Below are 26,509 nucleotides of genomic sequence, written 5' to 3' on the forward strand. Positions count from 1 at the left end.
GCTTTCAAACTGAAGAACATGTCAAGCATGGTGGTGGTAGCATTATGCTGAGGCTTTGCTTCACTGCTGGTGATACTGGAGCATTGTAGAAAATGATGCTGAAGGACTCTTTCAAATTCTTCAACTTCACCACAAATCAACAAACATAATTGAATCTTGGACACAGCTGGGTGTACCCCCAACAGGATGACATCAAAACTGGGTTTGGAATAAATAAAGCAGGTTCACTCCAAGCTCTTGGAATGACCCAGACCAAAACCCAATTTATGGGCTAATCTTAAAAGTTGCAGACCAACCCATTCTCTTACATTTCCAATAAGAATAATGGTCAAATATCCAGCCACAATTATGCCAGAAGCTGTTTGATGTCTACAAGAAGTGTGTGGTTTGTCCAAATATTATCTGGGATGTATTTATATATTTTACCCTGTTTCTATTAAAGACTGTTCACAAGAAATGCCAAATTCTTGTTTTTTTTTTAAACATTCAGTAATCAACCGCAAAGCACTGATAATACAGCAAATAATCTATTTGTTGTATTATCAGTTCACCAAGACAAAAAGAACTGTTGAAATGCACCACTACACCCCAAAAGTACTGCCTTTTATTTGCATGATAATTTCTGGAAACTTTGACTAGAACTGTATGGCCAAATAAGTGACTGAACAGCTGAAAAAGAGCTAAAGCACATAATTTGTAACAGTGTCAGCCAGTGCCGAAGGTGGAGATTGTTGCTCCGATTGCTGTGCCCTTCATCCAGGCCTGCCTCTGCCTCATAGTGAGAGGAAGTCGAGTAGACGAAGCAAGCTGTGAAATCTGCAGGGCTGGTCTGGCTGCAGTAGATTTAGCTTGTCTGGCTGTGATGAAAATGGGACCTGTATAAAGGGCACACAGCAGGAGGGGCAGGATCAGCACCTTGGTGATCGTATAACTCCATGACGGATTTTAAACCATGCCAGAGGTGCTAGAAGGTTTGGGCCTCTCTGCACAGGATGTGCATCCACCAGCTCACGTGAACAAACAGGTTGAAATGCATTTTACCAAAGGTGTTAATGGAAAATACAACATTTGTTGCAGCATCCCTAAAGTCTACTTTTTAACACAGTTATACAGGTCAAACAAAGAAATGCCCACATTTTTCTTGTTATGCTGATATTACTGAAATGTTTCTGTAAAGATTGCATTTACAATAAATCTAACAGCAGTTCAGTCAGGGAATCAGTTCAAGCTTTTGTCAGTTAAACAGAATACTGCGTTGGAGTCGGAAGGCCTTGTTGCTCGTCATTCAAGCTGAGGCCATGTTTAACTCTTCAGAGGCTCTTTAGACATTCTGGGGTCTCATCTCAGTGGACTGAGACGTCTTCCTCCTACTGCTTTCCATGAAAATGCCTCTCCAGCTCCTCCCTGTGGAAAAACAAAGACATGTCACAGGATTTTAATTCACTGACAGTCTGAGGAGAAAAAAAAATGCTTCATGTTTTTCAACCTCTGTTTAATGTGCTCAAAGGGCTGTCTAAATCAGGCAGCTGGCTCCGATCAAAACATCCTGGATCCTCGCTGATGTTGACCAGGTTAGTGTTCCATTTGTTCCAGTTCACTCCTTCGACTCTAAGAAGACAAGGGAACACATGCTTCCATTACTTTCTGCTGTGTGACACCTCAGATTGCTTTTATTTGAATATCATCTTGAAACATTGAGAACTGTGCCTCAGTTGACACCGATGCCTCAGCTGGATTTTCTGTTAATCCTATACAAGACTAAACCTTTGCCCTCTGATTAGTTCTTGGTGAGGTTTCCTCTTTTCCAGTTTCTTAGATTAGTCAGTAATGTGGGCCAGTTTTTGTGGAACTGAGTTTTGCTTCACAGAGTAAGAACTGTCCAAAGAAGAAAGAACCGCAACAGGAGTCCAACTATTGTGTACATACAAGGCAGATTGTGAGCGATCCAATAATTAATGCTGATTTTAACCAAACATTAGATCAAAAACTGTTCCCCAGGTTAGGAAGAGAATAGAAGGAGCCCTATTATCTACACAGGCAACCATTGTGAGCTACACAACTTGATCAGATTTCAGTGAAGCTCTTCCAGAGGATTAAATAAGACATGGTATTATTATACAACATAATGTCAGCGGGTTGTGTTCATGAATTTAGTTGACACTTAAGACTCACATTGTTTACCTGCCATATAGTTAGCACAAGCAAGTGCTAGCTATATTCAACATTCACATTTTGACCAAAGGATTGGTAATTAATAAAATAAAAACACACAGTTTAGACATGTTATGCTTGTATCTATAATGAATGTGGAAAAAAAACACTAAGTGCTTGATGCTGGTGTAGTTTCTAAAACTGGCCTTAGAGCAAAAAAGACCTGGATCCCTAATCCCTGCCAGGGCCTTTCTGTTTGAAGTTTGCATGGAGACACTCCAGCTTCCTTCAACGGTCCCAAAACATGCATGTAAGGCTAAATAGCTTCTCCTTTGTCCTTAGGGTTGAGTGTGTGTGTGTCTGTCCTCTGTGTCACTGTGTTGCTCAGAATCGCCCATATTGTTGGAGATAGGTTTAAAAATAGATAGATAAAAATAATTAATCATTTAATTCAATCATTATTAGCCAAATAGTAATGGTGTAGCTCTCCAGGTTAAGGGTTATCTGTTTAACACACTTTTGTTTTTTTTTTGCCTTAATGCTAAATACTACTGACTTTGACCCATCGTTTGCTGTTAAATCAACCAGCACCTGAACCGGTCCATATCTGATCCAGGACTGGGTTAACAAAACAATCCAAACTGGGCTTTGAACACAACAATTTTTAATGCATGTTTGGAATTCTGCAATATTAGGGTTTGTTTATTTTGTCCTCCACTTTTGCTTCTTTGCTGTTGTTTCTGTGTGTGTATGTATTGCTTTCTGTCATCCATACCCCATGTTTTGATTTAATGAATAATCACAGCTTCACTTCATCGTTATTTAGCTCAGATGGTATATTTATAATCCCAGCTTTTCCATGATCTTTCTTCCATTTTTGCCATGCCCTACTAATTATCTTTCAGATCACATTAGTGGACCTCCTGCCTTTGTAGGGCTTTTTGTTTGCCTAAATAAGTTATTTAATCTATATGCCTCCAAAGCCTCTATCACAACAAAGAAACTTAACTTTTGACTCAGCCATGTTAGCTGGTTTCGTTACTAATGTTTCACTTCTCTATATAAAAATATTCAGTTGTCATGACGAGGTTAAAAACATGAATCCAAAGGACAGAATCTGCTCTAAAATTCAAAATGCTTGTTGCTGTCAAGACATCTCTATCAATATTATAGCCATGCATTTTATGGTGATAAACAAGAAGATATAAAGATGCTACTAAAAAGAATCAGATTTTATCAAGCACAAAAGTATAAATCTGTATTTTACAACAATCTGTGTTTAGACAACAAATAAACATGAAGAGACAGACCTGAAACACCTTCGCTGATCTTCTCCAAGAGCAGTGCCGAGTTTCTTCTCCACCCCAGAGCGAAAAGTCTTCTTTAGACAGTAGGGTAGCCTTTTCTCCATGTCCAGGATCGTGACGGCCCTCTGGGGAAAATCACAATGACTCATTTAATCCCTACTCCCTTCAATAAACACTAACAGGGACGGTATTCACTCACCTGCAGCCTCCAAATGCTGGTGCTCTCCATAGTGATCTTTTCCACAGTCCGGTTCATGAGGGCTATGAGCATGTTGAGCAGCAGGATGTAAGTGAGAATGATGTAGGCAATGAGGAGAACGTAGAAGACCTCCATGTACTGGTAATCCTGAGTGAACTCCATGTCACCCATGCCTATGGTGAACTTGAAGAGCTGCAGGGTGGTGTAGGGGATGTTTTTATAGGTGGGTGTGACACACTCCTCATTAGGTGTGATGGTTGCATAAAATCCTGCCCTCCGTGATGTTATGTTTTTTACTTCTGGCTCTATAAGCAGTGTGACCACCGCTGAAACAAGAAACAAAATGTAGTTTTATGCACTGTTTGTGGTGAAATAGTCCCAGTTTAATTTTAAAATACAGTTTGTCTCTAATGCCAAACTAGTGTGAAAGCACTGACAACCTAGAGTTGTTAACTCTCCATTTGCTTAAGCTAAGATAAAATACCTGCTGAGAATCCAAAAAGGAAAACAATGTAAACAAAAAGAAATCGCAGGATATCACTGAGGATCATCTGCAAAGCAAAACAGAAGTTAGATGGCCTTAAAACAAAGTCTCCACTGGGATGCTGACTGCAGTTGCAGGGAACCCTACCCTCTGTATCATAACGCTGTAGATCCCCATGTGTCTGTCCCCCCTGGAGTAGTACAGCACGTTCACCCAGCTGAGAGCCAGACACATCACCAGGAAGCCCAGGTACTCCTGCCTCCGTCCCATATACAGAGCAGTGGAGGCCAGGAACAGGATACCCTGCACAAAACTAACAACAGCATGGATTTTAGATTGACTCAGTGAGACCTATGTCTGCCTGTGGTGCTTTGCAGAAGTATTCAAGCCCAGTGAACTTTTTCACATTTTGTCTTGTTACAACCACAAACTTCAAGATATTTTATTGGGCTTTTATATGACAATGCTAAACAAAGTACTGTATAATTGTTTGTAGGAAGACAATTTATATTTTCTAAATGTTTTTCCAATATAAATCCGAAATGTGTGGCATGCATGTTACTCAGCCCCCTTTTATCGTTATACTGCAAAATAAAACTCAGTGCAACCAACTTTCTTCAGAAGTCATCTAGTAACTAAATGGAGCCCACTCTTGTGTGATTTCAATTAAATCCAGCTGTACTATGAAGGCCTGTAAGGTGTGTTAGAGAACATTAGTGAACAAACAGCATCATACTGTAATAGATTAAAATTAGAAAACTCTACTCACAAGAGAATCTCATAATATCCATCAATCAGCAGTGTCTGCATCTTTGGCCGCTTCCTCTTCATGTCCATGATCTAGGAACATCATAGAGGTTTTAACTGAACGTAAACTTCCACAGGGTGGTGATATTAAACTACTGGGTGAAAACGTTGCTTACATACCCCATTGACAAAGAAATAACAGTTTGCTAACAATGTCAGCAACTGGCCTGAAGTATACAGGTAACCCAACTTGTCGTGCTCAATGGGAAACGGAGGCTGTGGGACACAGAGGAGACATCAGGACAGGCCTGTCTCAGCCTCTGTTTAACAGTGTGTAAAACTATTTACCTTTACATCTTTTTTATTGTAGGCTACAACAGTGAAGATGACAAGGTACACAAGGTAGACCAGGAAGTTGAGCAAAAACATTCTAGCGCCATACTTCTTCCACTTATCCTCCAACAGGCAGTTTAGCGGTTCCATCTCCAGCATCTCATGACGGTTCTGCGAAGAGACACAACTTTGTGACCTAGATAAAAACTTAAGTTTTTATAAGTGTGTCTGGAAAACTGGGACTTACAGGAATGTCACTACCATAGATTAGAATTTCCAGGACAGAGTTGTTCTTGTATGAGTCCACAGAGGAAAGGTCATATAGGGAACTGTGGACGGGTCCATAAACCCACTCAGTGAATTTACGGGACAAGTGCTTGATGTGATTCTCATGGAATTCCCTTTGTAGAATGTGAGAAAAAATCTGCAGACAAAAAAAGAAAAGAAGTTAGAAATGGTCCAAGTGAAAGTTCATTTGGTGGGGCATTATAGGATTCTAATCTAGTCAGACCCGGAACCCCCAACCAAAATACTCTTCCTCACAAAAAACAAACTTTGGGTTTGCATTTACCCCAATCTTGCCGGTCTTGGCAGCCAGTTTGAGAGGTGTAAGTCCGATGTGGTTCTCTTTCTCCTCCAGCTTCATCTTGGAATGCAGTCGGGCAGTGGTCTTTAGGATTCGGTCATAAATGGCCTTAATGAATTTTGTGTTCTCCTGCGAGTTATCAGCCACCAACACCAGGGCGTGCAGCACCGTATTGCCACGAGAGTCCGTCATCTTAGCCTCTGCTCGCAGGTACTCATTCTCCATGAGGAAGTCCACTATGTCAGGCTGGTTTGTGCAGGCTGCTAGAGACAGGGGCAGCTCACCTAGAATGAAATAATTACACAATGCATTTCTGAATGGATTTTAAAAGCAAAAATATAAAATTTACTATGGATTTTATTCTGGGGTGCACGGTGACGCAGTTGGTAGCACTGTTGCATTGCAGCAAGAAGGTCCTGGGTTTGACTCCTGGCCGGGGGTCTTTCTGCATGGAATTTGCATGTTCTCCCTGTGCATGTGTGGATTCACTACAGGTTCTCTGGCATCCTCCCAAAGTCCAAAAACATGACTCTCTACATTGCCCTTAGATGTGACTAAGTGTGTGCATGGTTGGTTGTTTTGTGTGTATCTGTGTTGCCCTGCGATGGACTGGCAGCCTGTCATGGGTGTACACCACCTCCCACCCATGGACTGCTACACAGGTGGACAAAATTGTTGGTACCCCTCAGTTAATAAAAGAAAAACCCACAATGGTCACAGAAAAAACTTGAATCTGACTGTAACAAACTGACGGTGGCTGTAGCTGTGACCATGTGTGACCTGTGTAACAGGGTCTTGTACCTGTATGTCTTCAGTGTTGGTGAATAAACACCCAGTGGCCCTGCACCTTTTCTCTGCCTCAAGCCTCCTGCCTTAATCAGTTGCCAAGGGCCATTCTAACACTGACAAAGGTAATAATGAATACAAATTCTATGAAAATGAACAAATGAAAGTCAGACATTGCTTTTCAAACATGCTTCAATAGAATTATTTTAAAAAATAAACTCATGAAACAGGCATGGACAAAAACTTAACTTAATATTAATGTAATATTTTGTTGCACAACCTTTTGAGGCAATCACTGCAATCAATCGATTCCTATAACTGTCACTGAGACTTCTGCACGTCTCAGCAGGTATTTTGGCCCATTCCTCATGAGCAAACTGCTCCAGTTTTCTCAGGTTTGAAGGGTGCTTTTTCCAGACGGCATGTTTCAGCTCCTTCCAAAGATGTTCAATAGGACTTAGGTCAGGGCTCATAGAAGGCCACTTCATAGTCCAATGTTTTCCTCTTAGACATTCTTGGGTGTTTTTAGCTGTGTGTTTTGGGTCATTATCCAGTTGCAAGACCCATGACCTGCGACTGAGACCAAGCTTTCTGACACTGGGCAGCACATTTCTCTCTAGAATCCCTTGATAGTCTTGATATTTCTTTATACCCTGCACAGATTCAAGACACCCTGTGCCAGATGCAGCAAAGCAGCCCCAGAACATAACAGAACCTCCTCCATGTTTCACAGTAGGGACAGTGTTCTTTTCTTCATATGCTTCATTTTCCGTTTGCGAACATGGAGCTGATGTGCTGTGCCAAAAAGTAAAATTTTTGTCTCATCTGTCCATAGGACATTCTCCCAGAAGCTTTGTGGCTTGTCAACATGTAGTTTGGCAAACTCCAGTCTGCCGTTTTTATGATTTGTTTTCAACAATGGTGTTCTCCTTGGTTGTCCCCATTAAGTCCACTTTGCCTCAAACAACGTCAGATGGTGCGATCTGACACTGATGTTCCTTGAGCTTGAAGTTCACCTTTAATCTCTTTAGAAGTTTTTCTGGAGCTCTTTTGTTACCATCCGTATTATCCGTCTCTTTGTTTTGTCATCAATTTTCCTCCTGCAGCCACGTCCAGGGAGATTGGCTACAGTCCCATGGATCTTCTCATACTCATCCACTTCCGCTTTATCCGGGACCGGGTCGCGGGGGCAGCAGACTCAGCAGAGACACCCAGACGTCCCTCTCCCCAGACACCTCCTCCAGCTCCTCCGGGGGGAGCCCAAGGCATTCCCAGGCCAGCCGAGAGACATAGTCCCTCCAGCATGTCCTGGGCCGTCCCCTGGGCCTCCTCTCAGTGTGACGTGCCTGGAACACCTCCCGAGGAAGGCGTCCAGGAGGCATGCAGTATAGATGCCCGAGCCACCTCAGCTGGCTCCTCTCGATGTGGAGGAGCAGCAGCTCTACTCCGAACCGCTTGTATCCGGGATCTCGTTCTTTCAGTCATGACCTAAAGTTCATGGCCATAGGTGAGGGTAGGAACGTAGACCAACCGATAAATCTAGAATTTCGCTTTTCGGCTCAGCTCTCTCTTTACTACAATGGACCGGCACCCAGCCCCCATTACTGTGGCAGCCACACCGATCCGTCTGTCGATCTAACGCTCCATTCTTCCCTCACTCATGAACAAGACCCCGAGATACATGAACTCCTCCACTTGAGGCAGGAACTCCCCTCCAACCTGAAGAGGACAAGCCACTTTTTTCTAGTCAAGAACCATGGCCTCAGACTTGGAGGAGCTGATCTTCGTCCCAGCTGCTTAACACTAGGCTGCGAACCGCCCCAGCGCATACTGTAGGTCTTGCCTAGAGGGGGCCAGCAGGAACACATCATCTACAAAAAGAAGAGATGAAATTCACTGGTCCCCAAACCAGACCCCCTCCAGCCCTTGGCTGCACCTAGAAATCCTGTCCATAAAAGTTATGAACAGGACCGGTGAGCCCGACTATTTCTAGTTGATATCTCTTGATCTCCCACACAAGCTCAGGCTCCTTCCCCCCCAGCGAGTTGACATTCTACGTCCCTAGAGCCAGCCTAACCATCCAGGGAACAGGCCGCCGAGGTCTCCACCTTCGTCTGCTGCCCAATCCTCTTTGCAACGGTCCCTCACGGTTCCTCCTGGAGGTGATGGGTCCACTGGGGAATGGCCTCACGTCTCTTGTTCGGGCTTGGCCCAGCCGGGTCCCGCGATTAGCAACCCAGCCACCAGGCACTCTCCGACGAATCCCGACCCCAGGGCTGGCTCCAGGGTGGGACCCCGGCTCCACCGTACCAGGCAATGTCATGTGCCTCGATGTAATTGTCCTCAAAAGGATGTCTTGAACTGCTCTTTGTCTGACCCGTCACCTAGAGCATGTTTGCCATGGGAGAGCCTACCAGGGGCATTTAAGCCCTAGACAACATAGCCTCCAGGATCATTCGAGCACTCAAACCCCTCCATCACCTTAACGTGGTGGAGGGGTTTTAGGTACACCTTGCTAGTACCGGGTTGGACCCCCTTTTGTCTTCAGAACTGTCTTCAGAACTGCTTTAATCCTGCGTAACATAGATTCAACAAGGTACTGGAAACATTCCTCTGAGAGTTTTGTCCATATTGACATGATAACATCACACAGATGCTGCAGATTTGTCGGCTGCACATCCATGATGTGAATCTCCCGTTCCACCACATCCCAAAGGTGCTCTATTGGATTGAGATCTGGTGACTGTGGAGGCCATTTGAGTCCAGTGAACTCATTGTCATGTTCAAGAAACCAGTCTGAGATGATTTGTGCTTTATGACATGGCACGTTATCCTGCTGGAAGTAACCATCAGAAGAAAGATGGATACACTGTGGTCATAAAGGGATGGACATGGTCAGCAACAATACTCAGGTAGGCTGTGGCGTTGACACGATGCTCAATTGGTACTAAGGAGCCCAAAGTGTGCCAAGGAAATCCCCCACACCATTACACCACCAGCCTGAACCGTTGATACAAGGCAGGATGGATCCATGCTTTCATGTTGTCGACGCCACATTCTGACCCTACCATCCGAATGTCACAGCAGAAATCGAGACTCTTCAGACCAGGCAATGTTTTCCAATCTATTATTGTCCAATTTTGGTGAGCCTGTGTGAATTGTAGCCTCAGTTTCCTGTTCTTAGCTGACAAGAGTGGCACCCAATATGGTCTTCTGCTGCTGTAGCCCATCCACCTCAAGGTTCGACGTGTTGTGCGTACAGAGATGTTCGTCTGCATGCCTTGGTTGTAACGAGTGGTTATTTGAGTTACCGTTGCCTTTCTATCAGCTCGAACCAATCTGGCCATTCTCTTCTGACCTCTGGCATCAACAAGGCATATTATTATTATATTATATTATATTTTCTCTTTTTCGTACCATTCTCTGTAAACCCTAGAGATGGTAGTGCGTGAAATCCCAGTAGATCAGCAGTTTCTGAAATACTCAGACCAGCTTGTCTGGCACCATCAACCATGCCACGTTCAAAGTCACTTAAATCACCTTTCTTCCCCATTCTGATGCTCGGTTTGAACTGCAGCAGATCGTCTTGACCATTTCTACATGCCTAAATACAATGAGTTGCTGCCATTTGATTGGCTGATTAGAAATTTGCATTAACGAGCAGTTGAACTGGTGTACCTAATAAAGTGCCCGGTGACTGTATATCTCTGTATTATTCAAACACTTTAACAAGATTTTCGCACATAATACACATTGTACATATGTGAACAAGATTTAATCAGAAACAAACTGTCGGAAGTGCAAAGAAGATGTTTGATTTTAATGCAAAGCAGCCATGTTGGATTTTGATGGCATGGTTGCTGAGAAACTGTCACGTTTCTCAGGCTTCTCACTTAAAATCTCACAGGAACATAAATCTAATTTCAAACTAGGAAATTTAAACTCTTTTGTAAAAAAAAAAAAAACCTTTGTTTTTCAAACCCTTAATAGATTCTCAATGATTAAGGGTGTTTTTGATATGTGTTGTTTGCATGTTTATTGTTTTGATGACTCAACAAACTGAAAAATCCACATCTGGTTGTACTTCTGTTTTAAAATACCTGCAAAAATTGTGGTATTTGCTTTAAAGAGTAATTTTGATAGGGCTGTTTTACTAATGCTAGGTGCCCTAACTATAAGACAGCTTAAAGTGTTAATTTTATTTTTTATTCAGATGTTAGCAAAACCCTGTTTTACGGGGACACTCATAAAACAGAGTTAAGCACCTTTGCTTCTAACATAAATCAGAGTAATGACCACTCAGACTTGAAGGGCTAAAAACCATTTGAAATGCTCTTCTTGTATCTTCGTATGTTATATTTCTTACAGAGAAACCAGAATTTGCTAAAACTGTTATGTTTAGGTCAAATCCTACCGTTTGTCTGAAGCAAACAGTCTCCAATGAGAAAAAAACACAAATATACCGAAGTAGAAGTTGGGGCCATCATGTGGTTGAAAGAACTTCCCACAGGCTTTGGCATGAACATCTGCACCTTTGCTGACCAGCAGCTTCACATAGGAAATACTTCTCCTCTCAATGGCTATATGTAGAGCAGTCTGACCTATAATGTAATAAGACATTATTAATTGGTACTTTCTTTGAAAATCATGAGATGTAGAGAAAGAAAACTGACTGACAAATTTAAGCTTCTATTCAGAGAAAGTTGACCTTTATAGTAGCTGCTGGTGTAGGCTGCGTTCACAAACTCTTTAATGTCGCCAATCCTCTCTGAAATGTCGATCAGCACCTCTATGGTTTCGTTCTTGCCATCTCTGAGGTGCAGCAGAGCTTTCATCAGGACGGTTTTACCGTACGACTGATCTGTGGAGGTGACCACATGTTGGGGGAGTCAGAACACAGACCTGCTGCTGACAGTTTGGGACACCTGTTACATCATGGGTGCTAACACACTTACACAGAGAGTCAGAGAGTGTCTTCATGCTCCGATGCAAGTACTGGTACAATCCGTCCAGTTTCTCGACATCCCTGCTGGCCACTGCTTCAAACAATCGCTCCCTGTTAAAACTGGAGATGTCTCTCTTTTGTTGCGGCTGCTCACCTCTAATCATTCTGGAAACAAAAGGTGTTGCATATTGCAGGGTTTACTCAACCCAGCTTTTTAGTCTATTTTAATTAGTAATATGTGGCTTGATAGCACACAGCACCCCTGCTGTAATGTAATGGCAAACAAATGCAGAAATTAGTTTATGTCTGTATGCAGAGACTCACTTGTCAAAGTTGTGATTGAATCGGATCTGAGGCTTTGTCGGCTCCATTTCCTCCTGGTAATCAGTGTCCATGGGGGCCTTGGGGGCCTCCATGTTCAAACCTAAAGCAGAAGCCAAACCATCCTTCTTTGGTGCCTTTTGCATCAATTTCTCCTCCTCTGTCCTGTCGTCTACCTCCACACGGAGATCAGAAGTCTGTGACTTTCTCATCTTCACCTATACCTCCAGCAGTCTGGAATAAAACATGATAATTGTTTATGATTCATTGAGTCTCAAAGGGAACAAAAGTATGATACATTTTGGGTGAATACACCTTCAGTATTATGAAACATGCCATAATGGTCTGTTGACAACCATAGTGCTTTTAACAATGCTTTAGAATTAGTTATAGTTTAGAAGCCAACTAACCTTGGCCTGTGTAGTTCAGTTGGCAGTTGGTTGAATAGTTTCCAGACATAGAAAATCAAGGTTAGTTTAGCTGGTTTTAGACTGGGGTTCCACCAGGCTGCTGTCTCAGTTCCTGCTTTACAGACCATATGGCAGTAATATGACTCATTACCAATATTAATTAGGCTGTTGTTAGAACAATATCATTTTGTTGTTATGACATTAAGAAGTCAATAACTTGACTTTGAATGTGGATAAACCCAAAGAGGTTATTTTAGAATTACTAAAAAGGCCTTCATCACCTGATTTTATAGATAAGATTTTAGCTGAAATTTCCTTGACATCCTAATCTAATCCCATCTCATAGTCTCTGCACATAAATTATGTCATAATAGAGTGCAGCAATGACCTTATTTGTTTTTTTGTAAGATTTTGTGGAATCAGGAATCGAACCCCAGACAGTTCAGTTCAAGACTATAGCCTCCACATATGGTGCACATGCTCTACCACTGAGCTAAATGGTACCTAGCAATGACCTTATTTCTCAGGTTCTTGAACACAAAATCAACAAACTCTCCCCAGTTCCCGCTGGTTTACATGTCAGGGCATGGATCCTGGTTTTGTTGAGGAACATCAGAGGACATTACTCAAGTTATCGATGAGGACTAGGAAAATGACCTTCAGAGTTATTTGTCAACTATTACTTTAGCTAAAAGACATATCCATCTCTTGCTGCATGTATCATGATGGAAATTCACAGATAGGGAAAGGAAATTCATTGCACAGATAATCTTATTTCTTATCTCCTTTCGGGGAAGGACTTATGAGATATTAGTTCCTCAATCTCATGCCTCAGAGACGCTCTTTACTCCACTGCAGACAGACTTAAAGAGTGGCCCTCATGTACACTTAATGGTTTATGTTAGTAACTGATTTATGTCACATAATTTTATTACAGGTTATAAGATTTTGGAAAACTATTAATCCCTTAAAGGGCAGATTGTCTTAAGTATTTTTGTTTTATATATTTGTTTTACTTAATTTGAACTACACCACACAGGTTTTCTACAGGATTTAGATCTGGGGATTGTGATGACCATGGTAGATGGCTGATTTTGTTTCTGGTGAACCATATCTGTGTTGATTTGGCCATATCTTTTCGTTCCTTCAAATTTCCTGACATTCCTGACACTCTCAAACATCAAATTGGGATTAGGATTGTTTAATAGACTGTTTTGGAGACTTGGTGACCTCAAGATGCCACTCTCTGCTGCAGTTCTCTAATGGCTAGTCTGGGAGATTTTTTGCTTTTAAGAGCCTTCACATCCTTCTAACATTACATAGTGGCATCAGTTGTTTTAACATTGTTAATCTTTGCCATTACCGGAAATATGGGTGAGTTTAGAAAAGTTTTTTTTTTTTCTGTAACCATTTTTTTATTTATGAAGATTAACAAACATCTGCCTTATTTGGATGATATGTTCTCTTGTCTTTCCCATTTTGAAGAGTGGCTAAGAAGAATGGGGCTCTGTGTCACCATAGGGAAACAGAAAGTAATGGATTACTGATTAAAAGTAAAATAAATCTGATCTCTTTAAAAAGGTAAAGTATGCATTACAAACCCTTGAGTTACATTTATTAATCAGGTTCTTTTGATTAATAACTGATGTACTGAAGACTTATGTAATACAAATTAATTCTTAAAGGGGCATTTTTTTTAACCTCTAAAGAAATGTACACAGGTTAAAGGTTGGGGATTTTAAAAAATATGCACTATATTGCCAAAAGCATTGGGTCACACCACCAAATCAATTAATTCAGGTGTTCCAATCACCTCTATGGCTGCAGGTGTATAAAGTTGAGTCTGGAGAAACTTGATTGGCCTGCGCAGAGTCCTGACCTCAACCTTCATCAACACCTTTGGGATGAATAAGAGCTGAGGCTGCTTTGTGGAAGATGTTTATATTTGAAAATTGGACCTTATAGATTAAGAAAGGGATCTCATCAAAGTTTATGTTCATGTAAATGTAGAGAGAGAAATAGTTCTGGCAATATAATGTATATCTAGTATGAGATTATGCCGCTGTAGTAGAAAATCTGATTATTTTGTTTTTTGCACATTTTTACCAGAGGTCACACTATGGTGAAGTGGCCTGTACAGGTCAGGATAGAGAAGTAAACAACAGCAAACATTTGAAAACATTAATCAAATTTGGTCACATTTCCACTTGTCTCTATTAGGTCAGTTATATGGCAGAGGAGGTTCTTGTAAGCACTGCAGAACAGAGCATTTAGCGGGTTTAAATGCAGTCTGAATCATGTTTACTACAATGTTCCACCTCTCTGGCCCTTAAAGGCACAGACCTATTCTCAGACATGTGATGTTTCCTTCCTGCTGACCAACAAAGCAGTTTATTTAAAAAATTTCCATGGCAGCAGTTACACAAACATCACTTGATCTGGCAAATGTTTCTCCGTAGTCAAATCAAATCTTTTAACAGTAGAACGTACAAAAGAAGCAGTTTAACAAATACAAGATGTAAAATAATCTCCCAACGCTAAGTTAATCACAACAAATCAGACTACCTAGGAAGTCAGGGAAGCCTTCAGACGCCATTGGTGGCTCATTGTTCTCCTTTCCAATGAAAATGGGAAATCACATGTTCGAACTCCACATCATATGAGAATTATACATCAACCCAACACAAAGAAACAGAGGAAAAAAACAGAAGTAACTTGGTTTATTTTAATCTTGTCTGAGTTTTGGAATGACTCATTCGCACCACAAAGAAATACATTAATATTCTGCCTCATTTATCATTTTTTGTTGTTTAAAGTGTATTAATTCTTGGAGCTCAGGAATGCTTGACAAGCTCTGGAAAAGCACAATCCATGCTGCGCAATAAAGCTTTTCTGTTGTTGAAAATAATAGTAGGAGCTAATAAACACATTATGAAACCAATAAGGTCATTGTCCTTGCAAGCACTGACATAATCTTTATGCTTCAGGACGATTTTAAGATTGTCCATTTAAAGACGTAAAATGCAGAGAAATTTTTTATTTAACTTACCAGAATAATCTTTTTTCTCCTGATTTTCCTGTTTACTAAAAAATCTGATTTGAAGTGAAAAACAAAACAACAGGGCACCGTCTAGCTGAAATCAGGGCGTGTGAATCGTGACGCGTAAGACATACACTGAGCATGGAGGCAAGAAGATAGAAGAAAGCTTGAGCAGGAGCCAGTAACCCATCCCAGATGAGATGCTGCACAAGACCACATTACTGTAGCCCTAAGTGCTTAAAAGGCTGCTGTATTGACCATCAATGCTTGTAAGACAATACAGCACATCATCAGGGACCCAACATTTACAGGTCCTTCTCAAAAAATTAGCATATTGTGATAAAGTTCATTATTTTCTATAATGTAATGATGAAACTTTAACATTCATATATTTTAGATTCATTGCACACTAACTGAAATATTTCAGGTCTTTCATTGTCTTAATACGGATGATTTTGGCATACAGCTCATGAAAACCCAAAATTCCTATCTCACAAAATTAGCATATTTCATCCGACCAATAAAAAAAAAGTGTTTTTAATACAACAAACGTCAACCTTCAAATAATCATGTACAGTTATGCACTCAATACTTGGTCGGGAATCCTTTTGCAGAAATGACTGCTTCAATGCGGCGTGGCATGGAGGCAATTAGCCTGTGGCACTGAGGTCTTATGGAGGCCCAGGATGCTTCGATAGCGGCCTTTAGCTCATCCAGAGTGTTGGGTCTTGAGTCTCTCAACGTTCTCTTCACAATATCCCACAGATTCTCTATGGGGTTCAGGTCAGGAGAGTTGGCAGGCCAATTGAGCACAGTGATACCATGGTCAGTAAACCATTTACCAGTGGTTTTGGCACTGTGAGCAGGTGCCAGGTCGTGCTGAAAAATGAAATCTTCATCTCCATAAAGCTTTTCAGCAGATGGAAGCATGAAGTGCTCCAAAATCTCCTGATAGCTAGCTGCATTGACCCTGCCCTTGATAAAACACAGTGGACCAACACCAGCAGCTGACACGGCACCCCAGACCATCACTGACTGTGGGTACTTGACACTGGACTTCTGGCATTTTGGCATTTCCTTCTCCCCAGTCTTCCTCCAGACTCTGGCACCTTGATTTCCGAATGACATGCAGAATTTGCTTTCATCCGAAAAAAGTACTTTGGACCACTGAGCAACAGTCCAGTGCTGCTTCTCTGTAGCCCAGGTCTGGGGAATGCGGCACCTGTAGCCCATTTCCTGCACACGCCTGTGCACGGTGGCTCTGGATGTTTCTTCTCCAGACTCAGTCCACTGCTTCCACAGGTCCACCAAGGTCTGGAATCGGCCCTTCTCCACAATCTTCCTCAGGGTCCGGTCACCTCTTCTCGTTGTGCAGCGTTTTCTGCCACACATTTTCCTTCCCACCGACTTCCCACTGAGGTGCCTTGATACAGCACTCTGGGAACAGCCTATTCGTTCAGAAATTTCTTTCTGTGTCTTACCCTCTTGCTTGAAGGTGTCAATAGTGGCCTTCTGGACAGCAGTCAGGTCGGCAGTCTTACCCATGATTGGGGTTTTGAGTGATGAACCAGGCTGGGAGTTTTAAAGGCCTCAGGAATCTTTTGCAGGTGTTTAGAGTTAACTCGTTGATTCAGATGATTAGGTTCATAGCTCGTTTAGAGACCCTTTTAATGATATGCTAATTTTGTGAGATAGGAATTTTGGGTTTTCATGAGCTGTATGCCAAAATCATCCGTATTAAGACAATAAAAGACCTGAAATATTTCAGTTAGTGTGCAATGAATCTAAAATATATGAATGTTAAATTTTCATCATGACATTATGGAAAATAATGAACTTTATCACAATATGCTAATTTTTTGAGAAGGACCTGTATGTACTGCACAGACTGCAGGAGTATCGTCTGACGTAAACATAAATGGGTTTCACAATGACTTCAGCAGATTTCCCCCTGCATAAAAATTTATCTGCATTTTATGTCTTTAAATGGCTTAGTGTAAAGTATAATTTACATGATGATCTTGATTAACTGAATAATGTGGAGAATTAAAATGTCCATTATTTGATGCACTGAAATATACTGAAACTTAAATATCCTTATGATTTTAACATTAAATAAAAATAGTAAGAGACGCTTACCTTTCCGGGTTCCAGGGTGCTTAAGCTGGGTTTCTGTCACATGTGAAGAATATCTCTTGAGTCTCGTCTTTCTTAGTTCATATAGTTGCAGAGCTTCCTGTGTGCGCCTCTTTGTGCTTTCATTTCAGTTTTCTGCTTGTGTGTGCGCTGGTTCTCAGAGCTATTGTGGTCCTGTGACTCTGTGTGGTTGGAGAGCTTCTGCCAACCAGTGTCAGTGAAGTCTGCCTTCTTGAAGTCTTGACTTCCTTTTTTTCTTGTTTAAACGGGACACAAAAACATGGTGGCTTGTGGTTACACTTGATGGTAGAACTAATTTGTCACTTTATATGCATATGAGACCAAACTGACTGATACCAATTAATTTGGTCCATGCAGAACCTTGCAAAAAGTATCCTCTTTAACTACAACTACATACTTAATGTGTTTTAATGACATTTTATGTGGTAGACCAAGATCAGAGGATGAGGACCAGGGTAACTCTGGAGAAGCTGCAGAGATCAACTTATGGAAAGGTTGCTAGAAGAAAGTCTGCATTTGCAGTTTGACACGACCCATGTAGGGGACACAGAAACCATGTGGAAGAAGGTGCTCTGGTCAGATAAAAACAAAATTAAACCTTTTGGTCTACATGCAAAATACTATGTGTTGCATAAAACTAACACTGCACATCATCATGAACACACCACCCTACAGAGAAACATACCACACCATGGTGGTGGCAGTATCATGCTGTTGGGAGTGCTTTTCTTCAGCAAGGAAAAGGAAGTGGGTCAGAGTTGACGGGGAAATGGATGACGCTAAATACAAGAAGAGGCTGCAGAAGGCTTGATCCTTCCAGCAGGATAGTGACACTAAACAAATCAAATTATACAATATTATAATGGCCCAATCCAAGACCTAAATCCAAATACAGAGTCTGGGATAATCTGACTTGAAAACAACCTTGACGTATGTTACACAACTCCCACTGGTATCTATGATGTGTAGTTGTCTGATGGAGTCTAGAGAAGACTTAAATATGAATGTAAAGAAGAAAGGAAATCAAGAAGTCATCCTCAGTCTTAACTTGCTCATGGGAATTGTTTGACATCAAATGTTTTTCTCTGTCATGTCATAATAATTTTTTGACATGTAACAAGTTTCTTGTTTTTTTTAAATCATTGCAGTCTGTAAGGTCACAAGGGATAAGATCTAAAACTAGTCCTTCACCTGGGAAGCAGGGATTCCATATTACCTTAATTAATATCTAAAGTAAAGAAAAGGCAAATACATCCTAGTCATTGTCAGTCTGAGTGAGAACCTGGTATTAGTTGTTAATTCTAAAGTTTGGGCAATGAAAGTAAAAGAAAAATATCTTTGATGGGTCAGGGAACAGGAACACTGAAGGGGCACATACACAAACAGTTCAGCAGCCACTATCGTGCAGCTGTTGAGCAAGCGTGGATGCAGGTGCGTGGATGAAAATATACTTGTTGCTCGTTTCAAACTCCACTAAAATTACATCACTTCCTGCCATCATGCGCACACACAAACAGATTACAAAAATATAATCGTTTATATACTCCTTTTGAATTGTTTATTTTCTGATTTACCAGTTTTATCTATGTTCAGTTTATCTTCCAAAGCTCAACAGGTTAAGAGGCTGAGGTAGATTTCATTATCAGGACAGTTTACTCCAAATTCACTCTACAAAAAAGCAAATTCTTGGTATTTAAATACATGTCCTTGGGGCGCTGGGTGGCTCATTTGGTAGAACAGGTGCACCATGTGCAGAGGCTGCAGGCCTTGACGCGGTTGTTGATTACTGGTCCTGCTCCATTCGCTGCATGTCTTCCTCTTCTCTCTCCATTCGCTTTCCTGCCAAATTACTGTTCAATAAAGGCCACTAATACCAAAATAATCCCCAAATAAATAAATATGTTGATTTCATTCTCATTTGTTTCACTGGCTTCTACTTATCCGCATTCAAAACATGTGAAAATCTGTCGCTATTTTGAGCCGTATTTTATCAGATATTCTCAAAATGCCTCAAAATACAAGGTATCATTTTAGGACCTCTAGTCCTTTCCTTGCATGTTATAAAGATACTTGAAAACTGTGTAGATGTTGGCCGCCAGATGCATACAGAAGTTGCTATCATATATTTGCAAAGACTCCACAGCAGTCTCCAGAGGCAAATGGTGGAGGTGTCACGGGGGTCGATAAATGAGCCCAAACTGTAACGGTATGCAAGGATTTTCTTCTCCGTTGATTAGAGAAGTAGTCTTCCTGTAAATGCTGCCAATCTATGTTTCTGTGCCGTATCAGTGTTGCAGTTTTTTTGTTGCACAACTTTCTGTACAGGTATAAATGAATCCACCTTTATGTTTTTTTACATCTTTTATTTTTAACTTTTTAATGTGTTAATGGTTCCGGCAGTAGAAAATGTATTTTATTAATTTCAGTGCTGGAACCTTAACAAGGAGTGCTGTTCATATTGTAAGCATGATGATAAACTCTTACCTTCTAATTTAAAGTCCTTTGGTTTGAAATTCTTAGAAGCGCTCTTCTTTTATCTTTTGCAGGTATGCCTCTACTAGTTTTGCAAATCTAGAGATTGACATTTATAGACATTTGCAAAATAACTAGAAATCAGTCAGATTGGATGGAGAACATCTGTGAACAAACGATTTCTTACCACAGATTCTGAATTGGTTTATGTCTGGACTTTGACTGGGCCATTCTAACACATGAAAATGCTTTGATGTAAATAATTCCATTGCAGCTCAGGCTCTATGTTTGGGTTCATTGTCCTGCTGGAAGGTAAAGCTTCACCCCAGTCTCAAGTCTTATGTGGCTAAAACATGTTTTCCTCCAATTTTGCCATGTATTTAGCTCTGTCCATCTTCCCCTTAACTCTGACTAGCTTCTCTGGCTCTGCTAAAGAAAAGCATCACCACAGCATGATGCTCCCACCATTGTGTTTTCTCCTGGTATTGTGTTAAACCCTAACCTACACCGTTTTTTGTATATAGGGCTAAAAGCTACATTTTGGTCTCTTCCTCCACATTGACTATTTGCTGATTAGCTGACTTCTAAAGACGTTTGGTTGCAATGGATTTTATTTAGAGGTTTCAGAGTAAAGGGGACTAAATAAAAACCTACACCACACTTCTTTCCTTCTACTTCACAAATATGCTCTGCTTTATGTTGGTCTATCACATATAGTACCCATAATACACATTGAAGTTTGTGGCTGTAATATGACACAGTGTCTGAAGGCTCTGTAAGTGCTTGTGTATTAGATTTAAAAGTTTAACTCTCCTTAATTCCTAACCAGAGACTTGAGCCGGCCCATTAGCCAAAGGCCAGAAGGTGTTTAGACAAGAAAATAAGGGGCTCTGTTTATTATTTAACAATTTTTCAACATTTTGCCTGTTGAAATAAAATCTAATTAAGGAGAAAGTTAGGAAAATTAATTTTCAGTCACTTAATCTGTATTGCAATTTTAAACATAAAATATTTTTCAATTTTGATTCTTTAGTCAACTAAGAGAACAGAAACTCAAGCCTAAATCTCCTGGTATAGTATAAAACAGTGTATCACCAGAAAAAAGATACTAAATGAGTTTTATTTTCAAGTACAGTATTTGCAGTTTATTAGACCTTTGCTTGGATTAGGTATATTTGACTGGAATGTGCACAGAGATGTTGCAGGAAATATAATTGTTGCTTTCCAGATCTGGATTTCTGATATTTGGGTAATGGTTATTGTGAAGTTGTAGTTTTTGCTAATTTCATGATCTCTTCCGTTGTTCTAAGTGCTTTTCTTGCTTAATTTTATGAACTTATATAAACTAAGGATCTGAAGAATACTTACTTCAAATGAGATTCTGAAATATGCTGCATTTTAAAAACTTTTTCCAAACAAAAATAACTTTTAAGTCACAGAAAAATGTCTGATTTGTTATTAGATTAAGTCTTTAAGGTTTTATATCCTAACAGTTTTCATTTCCTGGTGGAAATCAAAGTGTTTGATTTAAGTCTACGTCAAGCAAACCGTTTAGTTCAATCAAAAACAATTCCATTCAATGAGTATCCAGAGTTGTCCAAAAATCTTAGTTAATTATGTAAGCATGCAGGGATTCTCTTGTAGATTGTTCAGTCGGTCACAGAGGACCATGGCCACGCCCACAGCAGAGTCTGCATTCTGTCCATACACCACCTGCAGAGGAAATGACCTTTCCACCTCCTGCCTAAGCACCTCATTGCGAGTGAGTGCGCTTCCGCTCGCCATAATCCTGCGGATCCCTGCCTGCTTCAGGAGCTCCAGAGGCATCATGGAGGTGATGTTGCCCACGACGCCATGGCAAAGCGCTCTGAACAAATGACCCAGGGAAAGGTTGGAGGAGTAAATGTTGGTGACCTGACCCAGGCAGAGGGGGTCATGTCTCTCCCCCAGGATGGTGGGTCTTACCATCAGGTCGCTGGTCTCCTGGTTCAGGCCACAGCAAATCAGCTTCTCATACATACACGAGTCACTTAGTTCCACACCTGTCAGGGTTAAAAAAAAGCAGAAGTCCATTTTCTCCCAAAAAATAACTTTCCTGATAGTGGCCTTCATTAGGTGTAAAACTCCCAATGTAAACTCCCTTGAACTGTTTATCTGCAAAATGAAGACTAAATTTCTTGTTTTAAAAAAATGGAGTCCATTAAAATGAGGACTCTCATGAGGATTCAGCAACTCAGATGCAAGTCCATTAAGTTCTTGTTCCACTTTCAGGTACACACTTGATAATAATGCATAAAGGGAAGAGATGTACCATTCCCACAGGACTAGACAGCAAATTAAATAAGTTATACATAATTACATCAACAATTTATAAATTTGGTCTTGTTGAGAACTCTGGGTGTAATTTAATCTCAGTATAAATCCAGCTGTTCTGTTAAGGCCTCAGAGGTTTGTTAGAGAACATTAGAGATCGAACAGCATCATAAAGCCCCAGGAACATAGATGACAGGTCAGGGAGAGAGTTGTGGAGAAGTTTGGAAAGTGTATGGCACATTAACAGGATTAGTCAGAGTTGCCAAGAGGCCCATGGTAACTCTGTAAGAGCAGCAGAAATCAACATCATATTGCAAGATGCTGTTCACATATGCTCTCCAGCTACTTTCACAGACCTAGAGATTTTTCGCAAAGAAGAATGGGAAATAAATCTGTCTCTAGATTACAATGACTTCAAAAGACTTGCAGCTCTATTTGCACAAAAACGTTTTCCACAAAGTATTGATTCAGGCTGATTACCAAGTGTACAGATTTGTTTCAGATTTGTATTTGTAAAACTTTGAAAACAATGTGTAATTTTCATTTTGCTTCACAACTATCTGTTACTTTGTAGTACTATGTCACATAAAATCTCAATAAACTACATTGACATTTGCAGTGAAAAAGAGTCAGAATGGGGTAGGAACACCTTTGCAAGGCACTGTATGGATCAAGCAATAAACTGAAGAACTTACCGAGTTCTTTTATCCAGGCAGTCAACGTTTCCACAAAAGTGGCCAACACATTCCCTCCGTTGAGCGACGCTGCCACAGCCAAGTATGACGAGTCAAAATAAGGGAAGTAGGAGATGGACGATTTAAGCTGAGGGGAATCAGGAGGTGTGAAGTCAGCTGGCATGGCAAAGGTCAGCTGGGCTGACGTGCTTATGTTGAGAACTGGGAATTAAAAAAAAAAAAGATACAACCTATTATATATGGAGTTTAAATTACTTTTACACTTCTTATGTGCGCAGAGATAACGAGAACAATTTCAAAACAGAAATATGGGAATTTAGTTTGTAAACACTGTCATGTATTAATAAGATCAGCTTTCTCAAGACTTCAGAGAACTGACTACAGAAAGGATCAATAGTGGGCACAATATGACTTAAAGGAAAAATGGATTTCCTAATTTAAAATGCATAAACATGTAGAGTATAATGCATTAAGTGCTTTAACTGTGACGACTTCTTTCACCTCCATCTGCTGGTGCAGTCATGCAGGAGTAGACAGAGCACTGGAAGTCTCCCAGGGCGGCCCCTACGTGTGTACCTGCAGGAACGCCATGCCAGGCAGAGCATGTCTGTCCCACCAAGCCACCAGACGGCACACACCGAGGAAGTAGGTGAATGGGGAAGCCCGCAGCCTTCAGACTATAGCATGCACACAATGTATTTTGTTAAGATTTTGTTAAGTAGGACACAGGCCTCTAGTGGTGATGGTGCAAACTGTTAGGTGGCTTTAAGCTTAAATCATACATGCACAAGCCACAGGAAATGAAGTCCAGCTTTTTACGTACATGTTCTCATTCCACTGATTTGTGGCAGTATTGAAGAAGCCCCAGCTGGCTGCATTCTGAGGCGTCATCACACATGAGTCCAAACCGCACAGCATGGACACCACATAGTCCTGGATTGTACCAGCAACATTGAAGTCCTCCAGGAACTTAGGCCTGCAGTCGAACCAGAAAGAAATGTTAGCTTCTCATCAAATCACTGTTGAAAGCGGTGCCTGAAAGGGCCGTGCACCAACCTGTGTTTCATGTACCAGAAGATCGTTGCACAGCCGAAGCCTGTGGAAACACCGAGGTGACACTCCGGTTTTGGAAGAGAAGACAGGAAGTCACTGCTGCAGCGTCCGTCCTGCCATGTGACCAGCTGACTGGTGTCTCTGGGTGTGAAAAAGTCTCCGTCTGACCAATCGCAACCTGGGACACAGAAGAAAGATAGTGTATGTATAATTTTCAACAATGTTAAGAATGAATATAGACATCATTGGAGACAAAATGACTCATTAATATAGGCGTACACTGTTTGGTGGAGCCTATCCAAGCAGAGGCAGGGTACACCATGAGCAGATCACCAGTTCTTCTAGCAGTCAACAAAAACAAACGATGCAAATAACCCCACATTTTTTAACCATCTTTTAACCTTTGTCACTTAATGAACATACTAGAAGCTATGCTAGTTCATTTATGATCCCAAAAACAGTTTAAGATTTCACTTCATAATCATTTTCTTTGTTTTGAAATCCAAATAAAATTATTGTTTTTACAGTGGCTGCATTCGAACACAATGTGACATCGTCCCTGCTTTTATGATGAATAAAGTAAAGGCTAGAAAAAACATATTTTCAATGCTACTTATATCTTCTTAATATAGTTTTTGAAGTGATATCTGAATTATCACACTAAATACACATGAAGTACCCTGGTAAACCTAAATTTTTTATTTAAATAAAATTAATAAATTGTTGACCCATCACTTAAAATATTCAGACTTTTATTTGCATTCTCACAGATAAGACAAAAAAGAACGGATTAAGTATAATTAGGCATTTCCTAACTTCCTTGTTTTATATTTGTAATCTCTGTATTTATTTAAAAATCCTTAAATAAAAAAAATGGTGCTCAAATACACCATGAATATAATAAGTGCGTAATAAGTAACATAGCAAATAACAAACCTAATCAAGGACAAAGAAATGTTTGATTTTCACAGACAAAGCGATGTAATTTTCATTTTTTTAATTTTTATTTTCATACAGACTTAAAAAACAGAATAAACACCCACTAGATTACTGTGCAGATTGTTATATTCTAATATTTTCTATTTTGCCATTCTAATCTTCATAGATAAAAATTAGAATAAGAAGATGATATTAGCTGGTTAAATACTCAGGCTATCTGCTCAGGTAGCCAGCCTGCAGTCAGCTGCTGTACAGTGCAGGTTGCCAGCTGTAGCTTTAAAACAGTGTTCCTGTCATTTGATAGGTGCTGAGTCTTTAGTTTTTAAACCACCACTTTTTTTCCAGATAAAGAAATATTTCCAAACAGCAAAAGTTTACTTTTTTTTGTAAACAAGGCATGAGTGTAGGAGCCTTCTTTCAGCCAGCTGACCAGAAGTTCACTCAGAACTTTCTCTGGAAAAAAAACAAACTGGAAAGGGTCAGATAAAGTTTAGCAAACACTATCTTTATGCTGGCCCCTATTCATTTCACATTCAGTCTTTCTGCTTTATGCCTGTGAGGTCTATGGTAGCTGAAGTATGCGGAGTTCATGTTTAAGTCCATTTAATTAATATTTAACCATTATGACTTAGACAGCAAAATCTTGCTCTATTTCTAACAGGCGTTTGAGTGCGCACTAACCTGCATCTAACTGCAAGATGTGCTTTTTCATAGCAAAACAAGCCAGTCCTGTGCAGCACATTGCACTTTTACCACACTTTATTTTATTTTAAAATGTCAGCGCAAACAGGCAGTTATCTTACCGCGGTTTGCCCTCCAGAACAGAACCCCGTGCATCTGTCCGGTGAGGCCGACCCTGCAGACATGTTGCAGTTTGTCTCTGGGCAGCTGATCCAAACAGCGGTTCACAGCGTTTATTATCAGACTGGGGTCCTGCTCTTTCGCCTAGATACCACACAGAGACAGAGGCTGAGGTTCAGCTGTGTTTACTTCCCTCAGCTGCAGAGGAAAGTTGAGCAGCTCACCTTTATCCCTGTAACGTCGCTAAGGTCGGCAGCCGTGGGTTCCGAGTGACCCACAACCACAGTTTTGGCGTCCGCTGCCAACAACACAGCTTTGACCGAAGTGGTGCCCAGATCTATTCCCAGACAGAAGTTAGACATGATAGCTGGCTCTGCTAACCGCCGATGAACGTCATGAGACGGCAAAGCCGACTACGGTGCGTTCATGTTCAGAAAAATAAATTTATAATCTCAAAATAAAGAAAGGAAATCGACTGAAAAACTGTGAATTTGTGGGCTGGTATTATAAAATAAAGAATTACTTTTCTAGAACAAATGAAATGGTCCTATGACTCATCTACAACCAAAGGTATCACAATCCACTAAATAAATAATTGGTTAAATTAACTTGAATAAATGCATTTTTTATCTTATTGTATAGTTTTATTACATTTATAAATATTTATTTAATAACTTACTTATGTGTTAAATTAAAGTACTTAAAGCCCTGGATAAAACCCTTCGGTCTGAAAATCTGGATAACGTGGGCATATAGCGGGAAAGCAACGT

The 26,509-nt window shown here is 40.6% G+C and overlaps 2 protein-coding genes across 5 annotated transcripts; both read right to left on the reverse strand.

Moving 5' to 3' along the window:
* Window positions 1-582: 582 nt before the first annotated feature.
* Window positions 583-17,643, reverse strand: trpv1 (transient receptor potential cation channel, subfamily V, member 1). Of its 3 annotated transcripts, XM_047378690.1 has the most exons (17): window positions 17,449-17,643; window positions 12,270-12,275; window positions 11,863-12,093; window positions 11,549-11,703; window positions 11,302-11,454; window positions 11,057-11,194; window positions 5,793-6,091; window positions 5,469-5,645; window positions 5,237-5,392; window positions 5,069-5,164; window positions 4,911-4,981; window positions 4,289-4,454; window positions 4,142-4,208; window positions 3,658-3,983; window positions 3,462-3,583; window positions 1,487-1,608; window positions 583-1,404 (listed from the first exon to the last, which is right to left on the reverse strand). In XM_047378690.1, the coding sequence occupies exons 3-17, from the start codon at window positions 12,069-12,071 to the stop codon at window positions 1,322-1,324; spliced, it is 2,340 nt and encodes a 779-aa protein (XP_047234646.1). In that variant the 5' UTR covers window positions 12,072-12,093; window positions 12,270-12,275; window positions 17,449-17,643; the 3' UTR covers window positions 583-1,321. The 3 variants fall into 3 exon arrangements, with proteins under 3 accessions (XP_047234646.1, XP_047234645.1, XP_047234647.1); XM_047378689.1 differs by lacking the exon at window positions 12,270-12,275; XM_047378691.1 differs by lacking the exons at window positions 12,270-12,275; window positions 17,449-17,643 and adding an exon at window positions 15,319-15,439.
* Window positions 17,644-21,039: 3,396 nt separating this feature from the next.
* Window positions 21,040-26,147, reverse strand: shpk (sedoheptulokinase). Of its 2 annotated transcripts, none has more exons than XM_047378697.1 (7): window positions 25,964-26,147; window positions 25,742-25,883; window positions 24,003-24,177; window positions 23,770-23,922; window positions 23,523-23,623; window positions 22,947-23,147; window positions 21,040-21,980 (listed from the first exon to the last, which is right to left on the reverse strand). In XM_047378697.1, the coding sequence occupies exons 1-7, from the start codon at window positions 26,099-26,101 to the stop codon at window positions 21,553-21,555; spliced, it is 1,338 nt and encodes a 445-aa protein (XP_047234653.1). In that variant the 5' UTR covers window positions 26,102-26,147; the 3' UTR covers window positions 21,040-21,552. The 2 variants fall into 2 exon arrangements, with proteins under 2 accessions (XP_047234653.1, XP_047234652.1); XM_047378696.1 differs by having other exon boundaries at window positions 23,448-23,623.
* Window positions 26,148-26,509: the final 362 nt, after the last annotated feature.

Source organism: Girardinichthys multiradiatus, chromosome 11 (genome assembly GCF_021462225.1).
Source record: "Girardinichthys multiradiatus isolate DD_20200921_A chromosome 11, DD_fGirMul_XY1, whole genome shotgun sequence".
NCBI lineage: Eukaryota > Metazoa > Chordata > Actinopteri > Cyprinodontiformes > Goodeidae > Girardinichthys > Girardinichthys multiradiatus.